Raw genomic sequence first — 16,047 nt, forward strand, 5'->3', positions numbered from 1 at the left:
GGGGGGTTGGACGAGATGACCTCTAGAGGTCTCTTCCAACCTTAAGCATTCTATGATAGCGAAGCCTTTCACTCCTGTGTCAGGTTCTACACCACTCTGTGACATCCTTTTAAATGTTCCTCTGCTGAAACTAATTTGTGAAGGAAACACAAACCAAAAAAGTCTTCACCAGTAAGAAAAAGGCCTTGTTTTTAAACAAGTAACAAGTGTTTTTTTCCATACACATTTATTGATGCAGCCTAAATACAAGGTTAGAATCGGAGCTTCTGGAAGAACCACTTATTCTTGCCGGTCTTGTATCTGGAAGAGGAACAGGAGCATCAGGAGACTGACTGTGCTCAGCCAAGTGGGAGCAGCACAAAGCCCTGTGGAGCGGTGCRCGTCCTGCCCCAGCCCCGCGCACTCCCGCTACCTAATGGCGACTCACATTGTCTCCTCCTGCCCCTTTGCCTGCCAAGGGCCCAGGACAGCTGCCAGGAGCTTCCAGAGGCACTTGGAGCACCCCTGAACTGCAGGAGTTCCCACCCCAAGGAACAAGCTGCAGTYTTACAGAATGTATGTCATACAGTAGACATACATTAGACATAATGTAGACATACAGTAGACAAGCTGCAGTATACGGGGAGCACCCCGTATAAGCTGCATGGAGGAGCTGCTGCTGGCAGTCCCTGGCTTTGAGCCCCGCGTCTCCCTGCTGCGGCACGACCGCTTCCCGCGCTGCAGGTACAAAGCGCAGGGAAGGGAGGACGTCGCCTCGCCGAGCTTCGGGCAGAGCCCAAGGCCCCAGGAGAGGTGCTTTGTAGCTCCCAAGGCAGCCGAGGCCCCAGAGCAGCCGCACAAGCGCTCGGCCCACAGGGGAGCAGCTCTGCATGCAAAGCAGCACAGGGCTCACAGGACTCRGGCTCCAAACCACTGGTGCTCCCAGGGAAGCAGTGCAGAAGCATCACTTGAGGCACAAGCACTGCCACCACCGTAAAGCCAACCTGAAAACTCACCTTTCCTCAAATTTCACCTTAGCTTCACGCCTCGCTTTACGTTTTAGCGCAGGGTCCCTAAACACGTCCTTGTTGACAACTGTTTTGTCCAGAGGAATGTCAACGGAGTACCTGAGAAAAGAACAGTGTGGTTGGGAACCGGCACAGCTGGGACGCATCAGACCTATGTCCTAGCACAAAGCACAGCACTTCAGATTCCCCGGTCCCGGGGATGCACCAGCCCCGAAGCATCTGGGAGAACCCCATCTGACAAAAAAAGGAAGCATCTGCTTTCTGTAGAGAGCAGACAAGCAGGAGACCCGGAGGAGCTGGAGCTGCAAGGGGAAGAGGTGGCGCAGGGTGAAGAGAGCCCACTTGTCCCTGCATGGGCTGCAGCAGGCTGCGCTCACCGAGTGGGCATGAGGTGGTTGTAGTTGTAGACCTTCACGAAAGACTTGATCTTGGAGCGCTTGGCGATCTTCTTCTTGCCCATGGCGGCCGTCACCTTGCGCGGGTAGCGGTCGATGCCGGCCACGAGCGCGTGGCTGTAGGGTCGGTCGGAGGTGCCATCATCGATGTTCTACAGGAGGCAGCAGTGAGGAGCAGCCCCACGCGCCGCCCCGCGGCTCTGCGGCCACACTCACCTTCACGATCACAGCCTTGCGGCCCGAGTAGCGGCCCGCCAGCACCAGCACCACCTTCCCCGGCTTCATGAACTTGCCCATGTCTGCAGAGACACCGCGGCTGGCTCGGCGTCCTCCCGCGCCGCCCCCGGCCCCGCCGCGCCGATGGCGCCGGACCCGCCCCCCCTCCTCRCGCCGATGGCGCCGGATCCGCCACCGCTCACCGAAACTCCGCCGCCGATGGCGCCCGCACGGGGAAAAGGAGGACGCGCTCGCGCGTCACTTCCGCTTCCGCGGCCGAGCGCGAGGGGCGCATGCGCGGGAACACCCCTTACACACAGAGCGTTGCCTGGCAACGGGCGGGGCAGTCGCCGCTCCGGGCCGCGCCCCCCCCGCCCGGGTCCCGTCACCGCCCCCCGCCCCGCCCCCCGCCCGGCGCTGTCCCCTTCCAGAGCCCGGCCCAGCCCCGCACACAAGGCGGAGGAGGCCGCAGGAACCACCAGAGAGGCACGTCAACTGGAACCCCGAGACCACCATAAACATTACAAAGCACGCGGCCGACATCGACCACACCGAACACACATTAAGACACGTAACCGGAAAAGGATTTGTCCCACATGGATATTTGTGAAGCCGTTAATGCGCCTGCTGCGACTCCCGCGCACCTGGGCAGAGAATGGGGCTCTGGGACCTCACACAGAGCCAGCCGAACCTCAGTCTGGCTGTGGCGACCGGGGACCATCGCATCCCCAASGACCACCGGAGCGGCAGCGCGGGAGGTACAGGGGCACTGCGGTCAGCATAACCTGCCCCCCATTCCATTGCGTTTGCATAGGGAAAAGCCAGGCAAACCCTCGTGCCAAGCAGCCTGGGCGGCCACTGGGTTGTCTCGCTCCTCACATGAAGAGTCACGGCACCATGTGGACCACAGGTTCAAGAAGGCATCACCTAGACACAACACGGGCACTAGTGGGCACCCCCCTCGGACCACCCAACACATTCAGCACTTAGGGACATCTGCTGATCAGTGAAGCAATTTTGCTATTCAGAGTTGCAGAAACAGGACAAGGAGAGATGATGGGCAGTCCCCAACCTCCAGCATTTTTGCATGGGCAGCCTTTTAAAACACAGATTTCCAGTATCACTGTAAGATTATCCCCAAAGCAAATGCAAATTTCAAAGAGCCAAAACTGTTTTTTAAAAACGCCAGACTTCTTGAGCCCAGCAGCTGCGTACTTAAGGAAAGTGGATGATCTTAATAAAAACACATTAAAAAGCATCTTTGATGTTTTTCAGCTGCCGGACAGCCAGATCAACCGGGAGGTTGAACTTCAAGTTGCTCAGGCGACTGAGAATGTTGAGCGCACTCTCAAAGCCCGTGTTTGCCATGTAGCTCCATGGCTGGTAGTGAGATTGCACCAGAGCTCCAGATTTGCAGATCAAGTTTACCCAGGAGACCAAACGCTGCTCGTTTAATGCCATGCACACGAGGGCCTTCAGTTCAGAGTCTGCGCTGCGCTTGAAAGGATCGTGCTCGGTGAGGACYGTGTGAATCGCTGTCAACAGGCTCTGCTTAGGGGTAACAGCAACTCCTCCTGTCACAGGCAACGCAAAGGACTGAGAGAGCTTTCGAGCTGGAGATTCCACGAAGGCCTGTCCGTTCTTAGCGTTGTAGTACTTGACAAAGAGTTCCCAAGGGTGCATGGTCTGCGGTGATGAGGTGAATGCAGGAATTAAGCACGCGATGGGCGCCAGCACCAGGCTCATGCCTTGAGAGGAGGCGTAGAGCCCGTGAGCCATGAGGTCTCGCAGAGCGATGGTCAGCTCCTTCCGCACAGCGAGAGTCAGCTCATCCCTCCCTCCTAAGGGAATGTCCTGCATGCTGGAGTAGCTGATAACGTGATCTTCCTGCTGCTGTTTTGTTGCCAGCTGTCTCACTCGCTCCACGGACACCTCCAGTTTCTTGATCAAGGGGGAATAGTCCTTGTTGGCCTGATCCTTCTGCCAGAGCGTACGAGGAATCTGACCAGCAGCACAACCAAACTGACTCACTGCAAATATCTGCAGCACAGCAAGCATGCGACGCATGAGGTGCAGGCCAGTTTCTCGCATCTTTCTGGCATCTTCTGGATTCACTAATTAGGTTAGAAAGGARAAAAGAAAAACAAACTCTGATTAAGATCTCTGCTTTCATACGCAAAAGGAGTAAAAGTGTCTTCTCCTCCATCAGATTCTGTATCTGCTTAGGAGTTTCTGGCAGTAGAACAGATGCCAGCACTTCCAGTTTCACAGCACTGTGGCAAACCAGAAAACAAAGTACAAAACACAACCCATTCTCAACCACCAAGTCTGTCTCAAATCCTGCATCAGAGAAGAAACCCTACAAAAGCTTTTCCAGTGAGCACATGTACTCAAATCGAGGCCTTTGCACTGGTTACTTCAAAGAATTTTACAATGTAGGGCAAAGGCACATGGAAGACAGAGATGTTCCATATGTCTGCATTTTGTGCTCCTATTCAGAAATTCTTCTACTCCTGAACTCAGCTAAGGACCAATCCCACATCTCTGTGCCACGTATACAGCACATATTTGTGCTAGGGGAGCATGAATGATCCTGTGCAAGCAAGGGAAAGGAACTGGACACAGACCTTCTGCCAGGGGGATCACGAAAGAATAGAAACCAACAGCCAAGAAGACAGCAAATCAGTCTAAAGTGACCAAGCGCCAGTTCATGCAAGCTGAACAGCAAAGGAACAGCAGGGAAACAGTGCTGAGAGCTCAGAGACAAGCAGGGCCCACCTCTATTTCCAGAAGATCGTGAATTTGCTTTGTAGGAGCCACTGCCTGAACAATCGCAGTGTCCATCTTCCGCCTTACTAGGGCTCCCAACTTCATCTAGAACAAGAAACGCATACTATTATTTCACACTGCTGTAAATCTAGGCTGCATATCCTCAATGTTTATGTCAATATTCCCTTAAACTTCTCTACATCTTGTTGGTCAGTCTCAAGTTCTCCTCACCATCATCTTAGAGATCTGAATTTCCCCGTGATTCAGAAAACCCTCCTATGTCTTCTGACATCTGTGGCCTCCCACCTCATAACCTTGCAGGAAATTACAAAATTTGATCTGCTTGCCCAAATACAATTCACACTGACCCTGAATGAAGTTGATGAACATTTCAAGATCCCTTATTTGCGTCTTGAGTTGTTCCACCAGCTGCTCCTTCACTCTGGCCGGATTAACAATTTGTGCTATCGCGGTGTCCACACGYTGCCGCAGCTCCTCTGGAGAGAGCGTTGCAATATCTTCATTCAAGTCCATGTCCAGCTTCTTTATTAACTCATCTATAATCATCTGCAAAACACAGAAGTGAACAGCCYAAACCCATTGTGCAGCCCATAAGCTCCAGAACACATCCCACAGTCTTTAAAAGGCTCCTGAATGCGGAGAAAGGAGCAGGGGACGAGGAGGCCTTACCCGCTGTCTTTCCATGACCACAGACTGTGGCAGAGAATCATAGCTGCCCTCCTGGTAAGCAAAAGTCTCCAAGTCATCCAGCTGTGTCTTGAGCTGCAGGATCAGCTCTCTCTGCTTTTCCTTCTGGACCTCAATTCGTTCCTGCTTCTCTTGCTCGCTCTGAAACAGAGGTTTTGGCAAAGAAGAGCAAACGTTAAGTGCCGTAGCCAAACCTAGAGCACAGGATCACTGCATAGTGRCATTTTGCTCCAGCTCAGGCACTTCAGCAGCATACACTGCTGTGTGCTGTTCCCAGCAGGAGGACTTGCTCATACACAGAGCATGATCACAGAAACGTGACCGTGCCCCGGCGCGAGGTGTAAAGACGGCCCCAGAGGCTGCCACGGGAGGGGCGCACACCCGGCCGGGGCACAGCCGAGCTCGCCGCGGCCCGGGGAGGCACTGGGCCGTGCGGGGCCACTCACCGGCGCGCCGCCCAGGCCGTGCGGCAGCGGCGCCGGACAGCCGCGGAAGGCGAAATCCTCCAGCTCGCGCAGCAGCCGCTGCTGCTCGGCCGGCCCGGCCCGCGCCACCTGCCGCAGCCGGAACTGAACCTGCGCGAAGTGCGAGGCCAGAGCCAGCAGCGCCTCGTGCAGCCGCCGCCGCTCCGCCCGCAGCCGCGGCACCGACCGCGGCGACCCGCCCGCTGCCGCCGCGGCCGTCTCCTCCTCTTCTTCCTCGGCCTCCTCTTCCTCCTCCGCCACAGCGGCCGACACGGCGCCTACCGGCGCCCAGCGCTCCCCAGGGCCCTGCAGGCCGCTCTCCGCCTCCATGGCTGCTACCGGCACCGCATCATGGCCGCCATCTTGCTGACGTGACACGACACGGGGCGAGACGGCGGCGGCACCAGGCGCCCCCATGCGGCGCGGCGGCGCGCAGCAGCCTGGCACAGCAGCACCCCCGCACACACTACCACGGTGCCCCCATGCGGCGCGGCGGCGCGCAGCACCCTGGCACAGCAGCGCCCCCCCACACACTGCCACGGTGCCCCCATGCGGCGCGGCGGCGCGCAGCACCCTGGCACAGCAGCACCCCCCCACACACTGCCACGGTGCCCCCATGCGGCGCGGCGGCGCGCAGCACGGGGGGGGGGTCACTGGGGACACCGGGGGGTAGCCCCCCCACCCCCGCCGCCGCCGCCCCCCGGCCGCTCCTCCCGCGGCCCCGGGATGGGGTGGCCGGTGTCCTGGCTCTGGACGCCGCTCTCGGCGGGAGGGGAGGGGGGTCCCGGGGCGGCGCTGCGGCCGGTCGGTGTCCGGGCCGCGCCCCCGGCCCGAAATAGCGCGGGGCGGGGCGGAGCGGGCGAGCGGCGACATGGCGAGGTGAGTGCGGGCACCCACTGCCCGGAGCGGAGCCCCGGGGAGAGGCCGCGGAGCGCGGGTGTCATCGGCGCCCCGGGAGCTGCGTCCGACAGTGAAGCCGGACTCGGAGCACCCACGGGGTCACACGTTCCCCAAGGCAACCGGCCAAGACGCTGTGGTACGACCGCCCGCGCTACGTGTTCCTCGAGTTCTGCGTGGAGGACAGCCGCGATGTGCAGGTGTCCATTGAGGAGCAGCGGCTCGTGTTCAGGTGGGGCCAGCAGTGCATGGGACGGTGGGACTCGCAGAGTAGGCAGCGGAGGCCCATGGCCTCACCTGCCAGGGCTCCGGTTGTATCTCGGCAGCTGCCGCAACGCGGACGGAGTGCAGTTCTACAACGAGATCGAGCTGTACGCCCGTGTGAACTCCAAGGTGAGCCCCTTCCCTCGCACAGCCGCCTGCAGACCAGGCTGGCCCAGCCTGTGGTGCAGCGCTACATGGCTCGGGTCGCTCTGACACAGCCTGCAGCAGCGATCCACGCACCCCAGTGCCTGTCCCCGAGGCAGTGGGGGGCTGCGGGGAGCACATGGGAGAGCCCTGGCTCTGCATCTGCCACCGCTCCCAACACAGCCTGGGCCAGGAACATCCCCTGCCCACATCCCTCTGCACTGGAACCCTGCGTGCRCCCTGCAGCTGGGTGCCTGCCCTGGGCATGCTGGTGAGAGAGCGGGGCTGAGCGGGCGCTCCGGTGATKCCTCCCACTCTCCCGCAGGACTCGCAGGAGAAGCGCTCTGACCGCTCCATCACGTGCTTCGTTAGGAAATGGAAGGAGAAGGTGGCCTGGCCTCGCATCACCAAGGAGAACATCAAGGTGCGCAGGCCAGCGCCAGGATGCGGGGGGCCCTGTCCCAGGCCAGCTCTGTGCTCAAGCAGYGTCTCTCCTTGGGGAGCCCTTGGCCTGTCTAGAGCTTGGCCTGTCTGCCCCCTGAGGATCCTCTCTGTGCCCGCAGCCAGCCTGGCTCTCAGTGGACTTCGACAACTGGCGGGACTGGGAGGGAGATGAGGAGGTGGAGAGGGCCATGGTGGAGCAGTACGCAGAGGTGAGGAGCTGCAGGGCCGGGTGCTGCGTGGCGGGGGTGTGGGCCAGCGGTGGGTGCCCAGCGACTCCACGGCCCTTGTTCCCTGCTCAGCTTCTGCAGAAGGTCACGGACAAAGGCCCCCCTCCCACCATGGACGACCTTGATGTGAGTAGAGCTGAGGGGTCACGTCCCCCCGCAGCAGCAGCTGCAGCAGCGTCGGCCCCAGCTGCCKCCTCTCTCTTTGCAGGATGACATCTAAGGGCAGCTGCAGGCGGCAGGAGGGACCTCCTGTGCCCAGGAGCSGCGCGCTTCACTTGGGCGGTGATGTGGTCGTGTGGGGATAGTCAATAAACATGAAGCTTCCTCACACCCAGCAGAAGTCAAGGYTGTAGCTGGTACTTTCATGTCTCAGAGCTCTGAGACATTTGTCCCAAAAATGGGACATCCCCCCAAAACTTATTTTCTTCACGCTGCTCCTGTTTAGCATGTCTGGCTGTGCAGTGTAAGGAAGTCTTGCTAAAGGACAAGGCACAGCCTGGTGGCTGCTGGGCTACCCAGGAAGGATGCAGGTTGCTAAAGAAGGACGGAAACAGGAAGGAAAGAAGGAATAGTGCATCTGATAGTAAGAAGAAGAGGCAAACAGGTATGTCTGAGAAAACGGAATTCCTAGCAAAATAGAGAAAATAATAAGGTGGCATAGTGATTAAGAGATTGGAAATAGATGGCAGGAGTTAGATCCCAAAGGTCCATTCAGGCTTCCTCTGCAACTTCTGACAGGTCACTGGTTTTCCTTGCAGTGCTCTTAAGATGCTTAAATCCCTAAAACGAGGCAATGTTTCTTACTTCATGCTATGTTATGGCATTAAACAATTAAGCCTCTATAAGGTTTCTTATAAATAAATGGACTAACTGATCTCACTATAAACATACTARTTCCCGAAGAAACTCAGTGAGTGTCTACTGATGAGTTTGCATGGAAAGTCTCGAGGCTGCTAAGTAAGTTCAGGTTGAAAAGTTTAGTAGGTTTTGTAGCTGCTRTTCACTAAAAGTAAGCTTCTGTTCTCAGAAGTATTAGTTTTTAAGGGATGTGGGCAACCTACATGGAAAACCACAAAATATACCGCAAACTGATAAAAAATATCAGTTTGTACTGTGTTATGGTAAAATGGATGGCCTGATTCTTGTGCTCAAAATCAGCATAAATATTAAGTAGATAGTAAAACTGTCAAGAAATGACTTTTTCATGCAATAGGACTCTTAACAGGACTTGAACTATGAATTCTCTGTGGTGCCAAATAAGAAACTGGAAGACAGACCAAAAAATACTTAAAGATGAGGTGGCAATAAAGTGTTTCGRCATCGGAGCTGGTGCCATAGGGAATTAATACTAAATTTCTAAAGTCCTAGTCCTGTGAGTAATCTCATTTAAACCTTTTAGTAATGATGCTGGCATGTGTACGTGTGCATGCACATGTGAAAAAAGTATGTGATAATTAAATCTGAGCAAAAGCGGGGGCTTTATAATACAAGAGATTGGAATACSTTAAGCACTTGGTGACTTTAAACAGGGAGAAATAGAGATGAGGTGAAACGCAGTAACAGAAACAGCAAGGTGGGTAAGCTTAGGGACAAGAATAAATTTKTGAAAGTTGCTAAGAGCTTATTACGTAAAAGTGACTGAGGAAAAGAAGGTAGGTTTATTGGTTGATAAAGGATAATGAGCTACACTGAGGCTGCAAGAAAAGCACGTAAAAAAGTTGGTTTAAGTGGAATAGTGATACTGTCATACAAGAGAGGTGAATTCAAATAGGACAGGGATAAAAAAGGCTTTTGAGGGGATGCTACAAATATCAGGCTGGTATTATAAAAAGAGATTGGCTTACTTGTCTTTTATAAGGGAAACCTGAAAGGAGGTATGATTATTGTCTTGATATTTTAGCAAGGAAAACAGGGGTTGGAAAGGATTATTTGAATTAAAGGATAATCTTGACATGGAAACAAATGGCTACAAGCTGGACATGACTAATTCTAAATAGGAAGACTAAAATCCTATTCAAGCTTCAGCCAGACCCCCAAATTACGCTCATCTTGTTAGTGTAGTGGCATCACTGTCATTGCTCCTTAATTTTCCGCGTTCATTTAGAGCAATGGATGTTTGGTGCAACAGATTTTGGACTCCCTTCAGGAATGATGTGCGTGTCAGCAGGGATAGCGCTAAGTGCTAGGGTTAGATTAGATGTTGATAGTCTTTGTTGTAAAACCTGTGAAAATCACCTTAAAACCACGGGGCCTCTTTCAGTTATGAGATTTTCATTTTTTTTTCCTTTTCTTGAATAATTTTTGGAGCAGTGAGAAATTATTTGAGCATATCACGAGCAAGAAAATGGAGTGAATTGGGGAGTCCAAGGGAGAGCTGTGCTCCATAGGAGCAGTGGAAGAGAGGAGAGGTGGTGGGGAGAGAGCTGTGGCTTTGCTCTGGTGTCATTCGGTTTCTGTTAATTATGTTAATATTGCCCGGGGGCGGGCCCACCMTGCTGCTACTCGCCATGATTGACAGGGGATATGGGGCGTGGCCTTGCCGTTGCCCCGCCCTCATGCCGCGAGGGGGCGGGGCCAGTCGGCCATGCGCAGCCGAGCGGGGCCCCACCAGTGATTAGCAGCGAGGGGGCGGGCGGAGGGGGCGGGTCCGGCGCGCGGCTGGGGGAGCGCCGATTGGCGGGCGGCGCTGTCGCGTGGGTATCTCGGCAGCGACCATTGGCGGGCGGCGGCCGGTCGACCCCTGTGATTGGCAGGCGGGCGAGCGGCGGGTGCGCGCCAGCGCCCGCCGAGCGGTTTGTTTTTCTCGCGCGGCCGCGGGAGCCCTGAGGCGGCGGCGGGGAGCGACCGGGACCGCCCCTGCCCACCCCTCCTCCCCGCTCGTCTCTCCCTCGCCGCCGCCGCGGAGGCGGCCGCAGCGGCGCCCGCCGGAAGCCCACGGCGGCCGCGGGGCCTGGGAATGTGGCGGCGGCGGCCGTGAGCCCTCCCCTTCGGCCCGGCCGCCATGGAGCCGCGGCGGTGACAGCCCCGCACCTCAGCGGGCCGCGCGCGCGGCCCGGCCCGGCCGCCGCCATGGGTAAGAGCGGGACGCGGAGGGAGTTGGGGAGGGGGAGACAGAGCCGTGTCGCAGTTGCCGTAGCCACCTGGGAACCGCCAAAGTCATCCCGGTGCTGCGGCCTGCGCCGCTGCCGCCGGGGGGACGCGGGACCCGCCGCCTCCTCGGGCTCCGGGCAGGGTCTCCGTGCGCCGCCGGCCGGCTCCTGCCCACAAAGCGGAGCGGCCGCAGGGCCCCGTTGCTTGGAGGGGCTGCGACTTCAGTGGTTCTTTCTTCCGCCCCCTCCTCAGCTTAGTTTCCTGACTCCTCTAGCCTGAGCGCATAACTCTTGTATTTATGTCGTGAATTCGTAAAGTATTGCAAATGTTGCAGAAAGTGCACTGTTTAACTGTATGAAGTGGCCTTATTTCCCTTGTGTCTGCACAGCAGCTATTAAAGCAGCTATGGAGCTTGTTTTGATTCTGGAAATACACCAGATGGGTCTAGATCTAGGAGTGCGCTTCCCTTAGGAAAGGCAGTTTCGTGTTGTCCAGTCCGTTGGCTTCTCCGGGGATCCTGGCGCTCACTGTAGTTGTGAAGGAAGGAGCTGGATCCCTGGTGGCAATAGCACTTCCATTTCCAAAGCTGTGAGCGCCAAAGGAGAAGCTCCCAGGCGTTTCGTAAACCTTTGCACCAACAGGTTGCTCCACACAGGAATGATCTCATCCTAATGCATTATGCCACCGTGATCAAATCTTACACAGAACTGTGAGGAACAGGCTGCATTGTGTTACAATYCCATCTTGTTCCTCATAAATTGATGAGGATAGGGGACCAGAGAGCAGTAAGTTAATGCTGTTGCAACTTGTCCTAAATCCAGCGATGCAGCCGAGCTGCTCCCACAGCAGCTCCCTGCATGTTATCCACAGCAGAGCTTCTCAGCACCCTTAAAATGCCTCTGCTTGTCTCCCTTGCAAAGAAACGAGGAAAGAGGCGTCCAGGCTGAAGGTCTGTGGCAGGCCTAGAACGAAATGCTCCGAGCAGGCCCAGTTGCAGCACAGTCTTTCCCTCAATCTGCTCTTTTTTCCTGCCTGTGTCATTTCCTTCCCTTGGCTCCCACACTTGCCCGTAATGCAGCGAGCGCTGCTGCTCTTACAGCAGGGGGGAGGGTAGGAGCTCTAAATTACTGCTTAGTTTAAACCCTGACCTTTTTTTTTAGTTTTTTGGGGTTTTTTTTTGAGTTTCTGCATGAGAAGAGGTCCCCAGGATATGTGTACTGAGTTCATAGAGAGGCCCTGATTTTTCTTTTTAATCTATTTAAGAAAATAATTTGCAATTCCYGAAAACACAGAGGCATAAAGGCATTTTGTTATCGCTAAGGCTCTGTTAAAAAATACTCTGTGGCTCWTTTGGAGGCACGTGGAGAAGGACAGAAAGTAAAACCTTCAAAACTTCTATTTTCAAAGATTTAGTAAGTACTCAATTTCTTTTCCTAAACAGTGAAATGTACTTATTGGCCCTGGATCTGGTAATTATTTATACAGTCAACTTGCTGTTGTGACCGTAGACAACAAACAAACATTTGTTTTGTTCACCTTTGCTTTTTTGAACAAACATTAATGGCATCGCGTAATCTATTATCATGCTATATGAAATAGCATACTGCTTTATAGGGGTTTACAGACTTCCTGTTTTTACCAATGTGCAGATGCTTTTATTCTGTTTGCTTCAACTTAGTGATTTTTTTTTTTCAAAACTATTTCCATTTCTGCTGTAGAAAATACACTGACTTGCTCAGACCTGGGTAATAAACCATGCATTTGTTGAAATAAGTGCTTTATGGAGAGGAATAGCTTTTGCTGTGAGTAGCAATTCCCCTTTATCGATGTTATAAAAATCCTTGAATGTAGTTTTTAAAACATGAAAAGCATTTCCTGGACAACATCTTTCCCGCACAAAGCAGAACTGTGTTTCCCAGACCTACTGGAGGCCTAGCGAAACAGGGTCTCTCAGTGCGCTCCCCAAATTGCTTGTTTTTCATTTGTAATAACTTTTGCATTGTGTGATTAATGTGATGCTGCTGTGTATGGTGCTGTAAAGTCAATCCATAGAAATCCTGCATTTTTGATGGAAATAAAGATGCATTCATGCTTCCCAAGGTTAAATCCATTACAATGCAAACCTAAATGCAAGCTTTTTTTCTGCACACAAACTCAGATCAATATTTGGCTTTCATTTTACACTGAATAACAGAAATGCTTTTTCACTTCCTGCTTCAGCAGCATAAGGATGAATTATAGAATAGTCTGTTTTAGCAGGCGGGAGCCAATAGCTTAGTGTGAAACTATTAAAAAAATATATATATGTATATTTTCATGAGAGATGGAAGGTCACCTGCAGGATTTCAAAGCCTTTATCAGTACTTGCTGATATCAGTGATGCCAACTGTGGTACAGTGGCTTGCAAGGTATAGACCTTCAAGTGCTCTAGCTAAGGTTTAGATGCTTACCGGATGCTACCCTGGAGAGTTTAATGTCTCAGTGTACTGTRAAGTCACAAGTTGCCTCAGCCCATAATAAATTTGTTGTGTAACTGAGCTACAACATGCACCGTGAGATACATAAGTAGTTAGATGCCCCTTCGCTTTGCCCAGTTACTCATACACATCACATGAGTTTCGAAGTCTCATTTGTATGTGCAACTTAGGCTTTGGGATCAACTGCCCATTGTTTAGGAATATGTAACTTAAGCTTTTTAGTTTTGAATGGCATGTTCTACTCTCTGGATGCAGTTTTTCCCTCATAGACTTATTCTTTGACTCGATTTCTCCTTGTGAGTGCACAGTTATAAACTGTTTTCAAAGCTGTTTTGCTGCTTGCCCAAAGGAACCCTGACTGTCTGCCAAGACAAGCTCCTCTTCATCCTCCTGGTATGTGGCCAAACCCAAAACACACTGTAGTGGAAAACTCGCATCCCGGTTCTTCCCGGCGTGTTTGAGCGGTAGGCGCTCCAGAGTTATGCCAGTCTATAACTTGTAGTATTTGGTCATGTAAAGCTGTGGTCTTAGTTTCCCATGTGACTGAATGATTAGCCTTAATATCAAACAAAATGGAAGAATATGGATGAATTAGACACATTTCCGTAAGGTAAAAGTTGAAGCATTTCATTGTAATGTTGGAAATGACAACAACAAGGAAATAGTGCTGTTAGCTACCTTACAGCTGGAGATTTGACTTCATTCACAACTGGTTTTTTTCATGTTTTCCTCCCACAAGGGGTTACTTAGTGCTGAGATGTATCCTAGCAATTATTTCCTTTGGCTGATGTGGTTYTTGAAAAGCAACCTCTTGCTTTGGTAGTGTTACTTATACCCCGAATCTCTTTTGCATGCAATTGGAATTTCAAGGAATACTCTCCCTTCTCTGCTACAATGTCGTTATTGTCTCCTCTGGCTTTTCTTGGACAGTGGAGGTTTGGTGGGTTTTGTTTTTTTTTTAATGACTGTATTTTCCCTACTCTGCTTTCCTCTTTTAAAGAATTTTACTTTAAATTAACACCTCCTGCAAATGCATAGGGAGAGCACTTTCATGTCTGTAGCACTAGAGCTGTTGTTTCTGGTTTTTTTTATCGTTTTTTGTTTTTAGTAGTGATCATTAGTGCCCGCAAATCATTGGGCAGATTGTGGAATTTATAAAATTTCATCRGATAAGGCCTTAAGGACTAATACTATCCTGATCGTCTTGCTCTCGATGCTGCCACTAAGGTGTGTAGGGAGAAAATGCGGTACGTATCCCACATGCATCACTATGGGGCACTGCAAACCTTTAATTTTATACATTCATTGGTAAATTATAACCCTCATTGTCTTCATAAAGTGWAAATGAACTTTAGTAAGAGATGCCTATGAATGTGAAATAGATAGATGCCTAATGGGAAATTGCAGAAATACATAATATACAGAAATATAGAAATTGCAGAAATACAGTCCGAGTGAGGCCCCTTTACAGAGAAATGCAGGTCCAAGCTGGTCTGTCACTTCATCTACAGAAATTGTTCCCAGGTCGTTGCTCGTAAAGGTAAACTGCCAAGCCGCTAAATCAATGTCCTGAGTCAAGAACAGATATGCAGGTGTAGTAGACTTTTAAAATCAAGTTTTGATTATTTACAGATTATCCTAAAAAAAAAAAAAAAAAAAAAAAAGGCTCATTTATTTCACTTCAAGCGTGCCCAAATGATATGTTTATGGGCTTTCGGGAAGAAGGAGGAATTGGATCTATCAAGCACTGCACACCTAGATAACTCCTTCCAGTGGGATGGGATAATGTTGTCTATGCATTGCTGGTTTTCATCACTTTCAAATGTTTCCATTATCCCCCCMAAAAAGTTTCATCCCAGTCTGCTAGTAAGGGCCAACCAGACCCTTTCAGAAAGGACAGATTCTTTGTTTGGGCTTCTTCAGAGTTGGTCTCAATCTCTGGTTCAAAATTCATGCCCTGATACCAGGAAGAATTTATAACTGAGCACAGTTGCTAAGGAAACAATATTTTATCCCTGAAAAAAAGCAGAGTCTTGATGTGAAATACCGGCTTAGCAATGCAGCAGGCACAAGTATGCCAATAACAGATCCCCTAAGTCGTATTAATCTGATGCTACTTTCTTACATTGATGGCATGATACCTAGGAGCAAAGCAGCTAGCACAGTCCTAACTTGAACCAAACTTCGTGTCAACTTTCCTCTCTTACAATATCAAGTAATTTAGGATATTTTGCTTCCAAAGGTAAGGGATTATTTTCAGTCACTCGTAAGCACCATCTTTCATCATGCTAGCATCCATCACAGACCAGTTACTGTGCATTTCTACTTCCTTTTTTTTTTTAAGGCTGTAGGCTCCCTGTAGAGTCCTGCTAAATGTCACCTCTGTACTCAAAACTAATGAGCAATGGAAGAATGCTTCCAACTAGTCACATCAGGAATCTTAGCCTTCAGAAAGTAATTTTCAGTCAATCTGAGAAAAATACTTCTGTGTGCCTTTTTTTTTTTCTCTCCAGTATTTGTGACAGGCCTGGTATTGAACCTGTTGTATTATGCTCTGCTGGCAGACCTTGTTCTTGCTGCTGTGTGACTTGAATCTGCTCAATAGATCTTTAAGTCTCATAAGGTGTTTTGAGCTTTGTTCCGAGAACTGTTTGGGGGGGGAATAAGGACAAAAGTTGTGGGAATCACTGCTAATGGTTTTGAACTTAAAGATATATTATAGGTTGATTCTTTGTCCAAATTTTCTTTTTTTTTTTTCCCTTCTATTTCTATTGGTGATAGTTCCTTCTACCAGCAAGTAAGACTTTTAAGGTAACAGAATACAAAATTGGAAGGAACAGATGCTTAGTGATTTTTGTTGTTSTTGTTTTTTGTTTTTGGCAGMAGAACATCAACTTGCCCTTCCTAAATGATATAATGATGATCCAATACATCTAAGTCATGCT

At 51.4% G+C, this 16,047-nt stretch overlaps 3 protein-coding genes and 1 long non-coding RNA gene across 4 annotated transcripts in view; 2 read left to right on the top strand and 2 right to left on the bottom strand.

Annotated features, from left to right (window-relative positions):
- Positions 1 to 207: 207 nt before the first annotated feature.
- Positions 208 to 1,888, bottom strand: RPL27 (ribosomal protein L27). Its single transcript, XM_026054513.1, has 5 exons — positions 1,822 to 1,888; positions 1,619 to 1,701; positions 1,385 to 1,554; positions 996 to 1,106; positions 208 to 300 (listed from the first exon to the last, which is right to left on the bottom strand). The coding sequence occupies exons 2-5, from the start codon at positions 1,697 to 1,699 to the stop codon at positions 252 to 254; spliced, it is 411 nt and encodes a 136-aa protein (XP_025910298.1). The 5' UTR covers positions 1,700 to 1,701; positions 1,822 to 1,888; the 3' UTR covers positions 208 to 251.
- Positions 1,889 to 2,595: 707 nt separating this feature from the next.
- Positions 2,596 to 5,889, bottom strand: RUNDC1 (RUN domain containing 1). The gene is made up of 5 exons (XM_026054518.1): positions 5,542 to 5,889; positions 5,078 to 5,236; positions 4,756 to 4,954; positions 4,397 to 4,492; positions 2,596 to 3,732 (listed from the first exon to the last, which is right to left on the bottom strand). The coding sequence occupies exons 1-5, from the start codon at positions 5,887 to 5,889 to the stop codon at positions 2,867 to 2,869; spliced, it is 1,668 nt and encodes a 555-aa protein (XP_025910303.1). The 3' UTR covers positions 2,596 to 2,866.
- Positions 5,890 to 6,783: 894 nt separating this feature from the next.
- Positions 6,784 to 16,047, top strand: part of MAP3K3 (mitogen-activated protein kinase kinase kinase 3) — a 38,044-nt gene continuing 28,780 nt past the window's right edge. Inside the window, exons 1-2 of the mRNA XM_026054439.1 lie at positions 6,784 to 6,849; positions 7,190 to 7,288. Coding sequence (XP_025910224.1) covers positions 7,240 to 7,288 — 49 coding nt within the window. The 5' untranslated portion in view covers positions 6,784 to 6,849; positions 7,190 to 7,239. The remainder of the gene's footprint in view (positions 6,850 to 7,189; positions 7,289 to 16,047) is intronic.
- On the top strand, positions 7,610 to 7,973 carry LOC112960231. Its single transcript, XR_003251723.1, has 2 exons — positions 7,610 to 7,661; positions 7,744 to 7,973. It is a non-coding gene; the product is annotated as an uncharacterized LOC112960231 (long non-coding RNA).

This window comes from Nothoprocta perdicaria, unplaced genomic scaffold (assembly GCF_003342845.1).
Source record: "Nothoprocta perdicaria isolate Ctin4 unplaced genomic scaffold, notPer1 scaffold_121, whole genome shotgun sequence".
NCBI classification, from domain to species: Eukaryota; Metazoa; Chordata; class Aves; order Tinamiformes; family Tinamidae; genus Nothoprocta; species Nothoprocta perdicaria.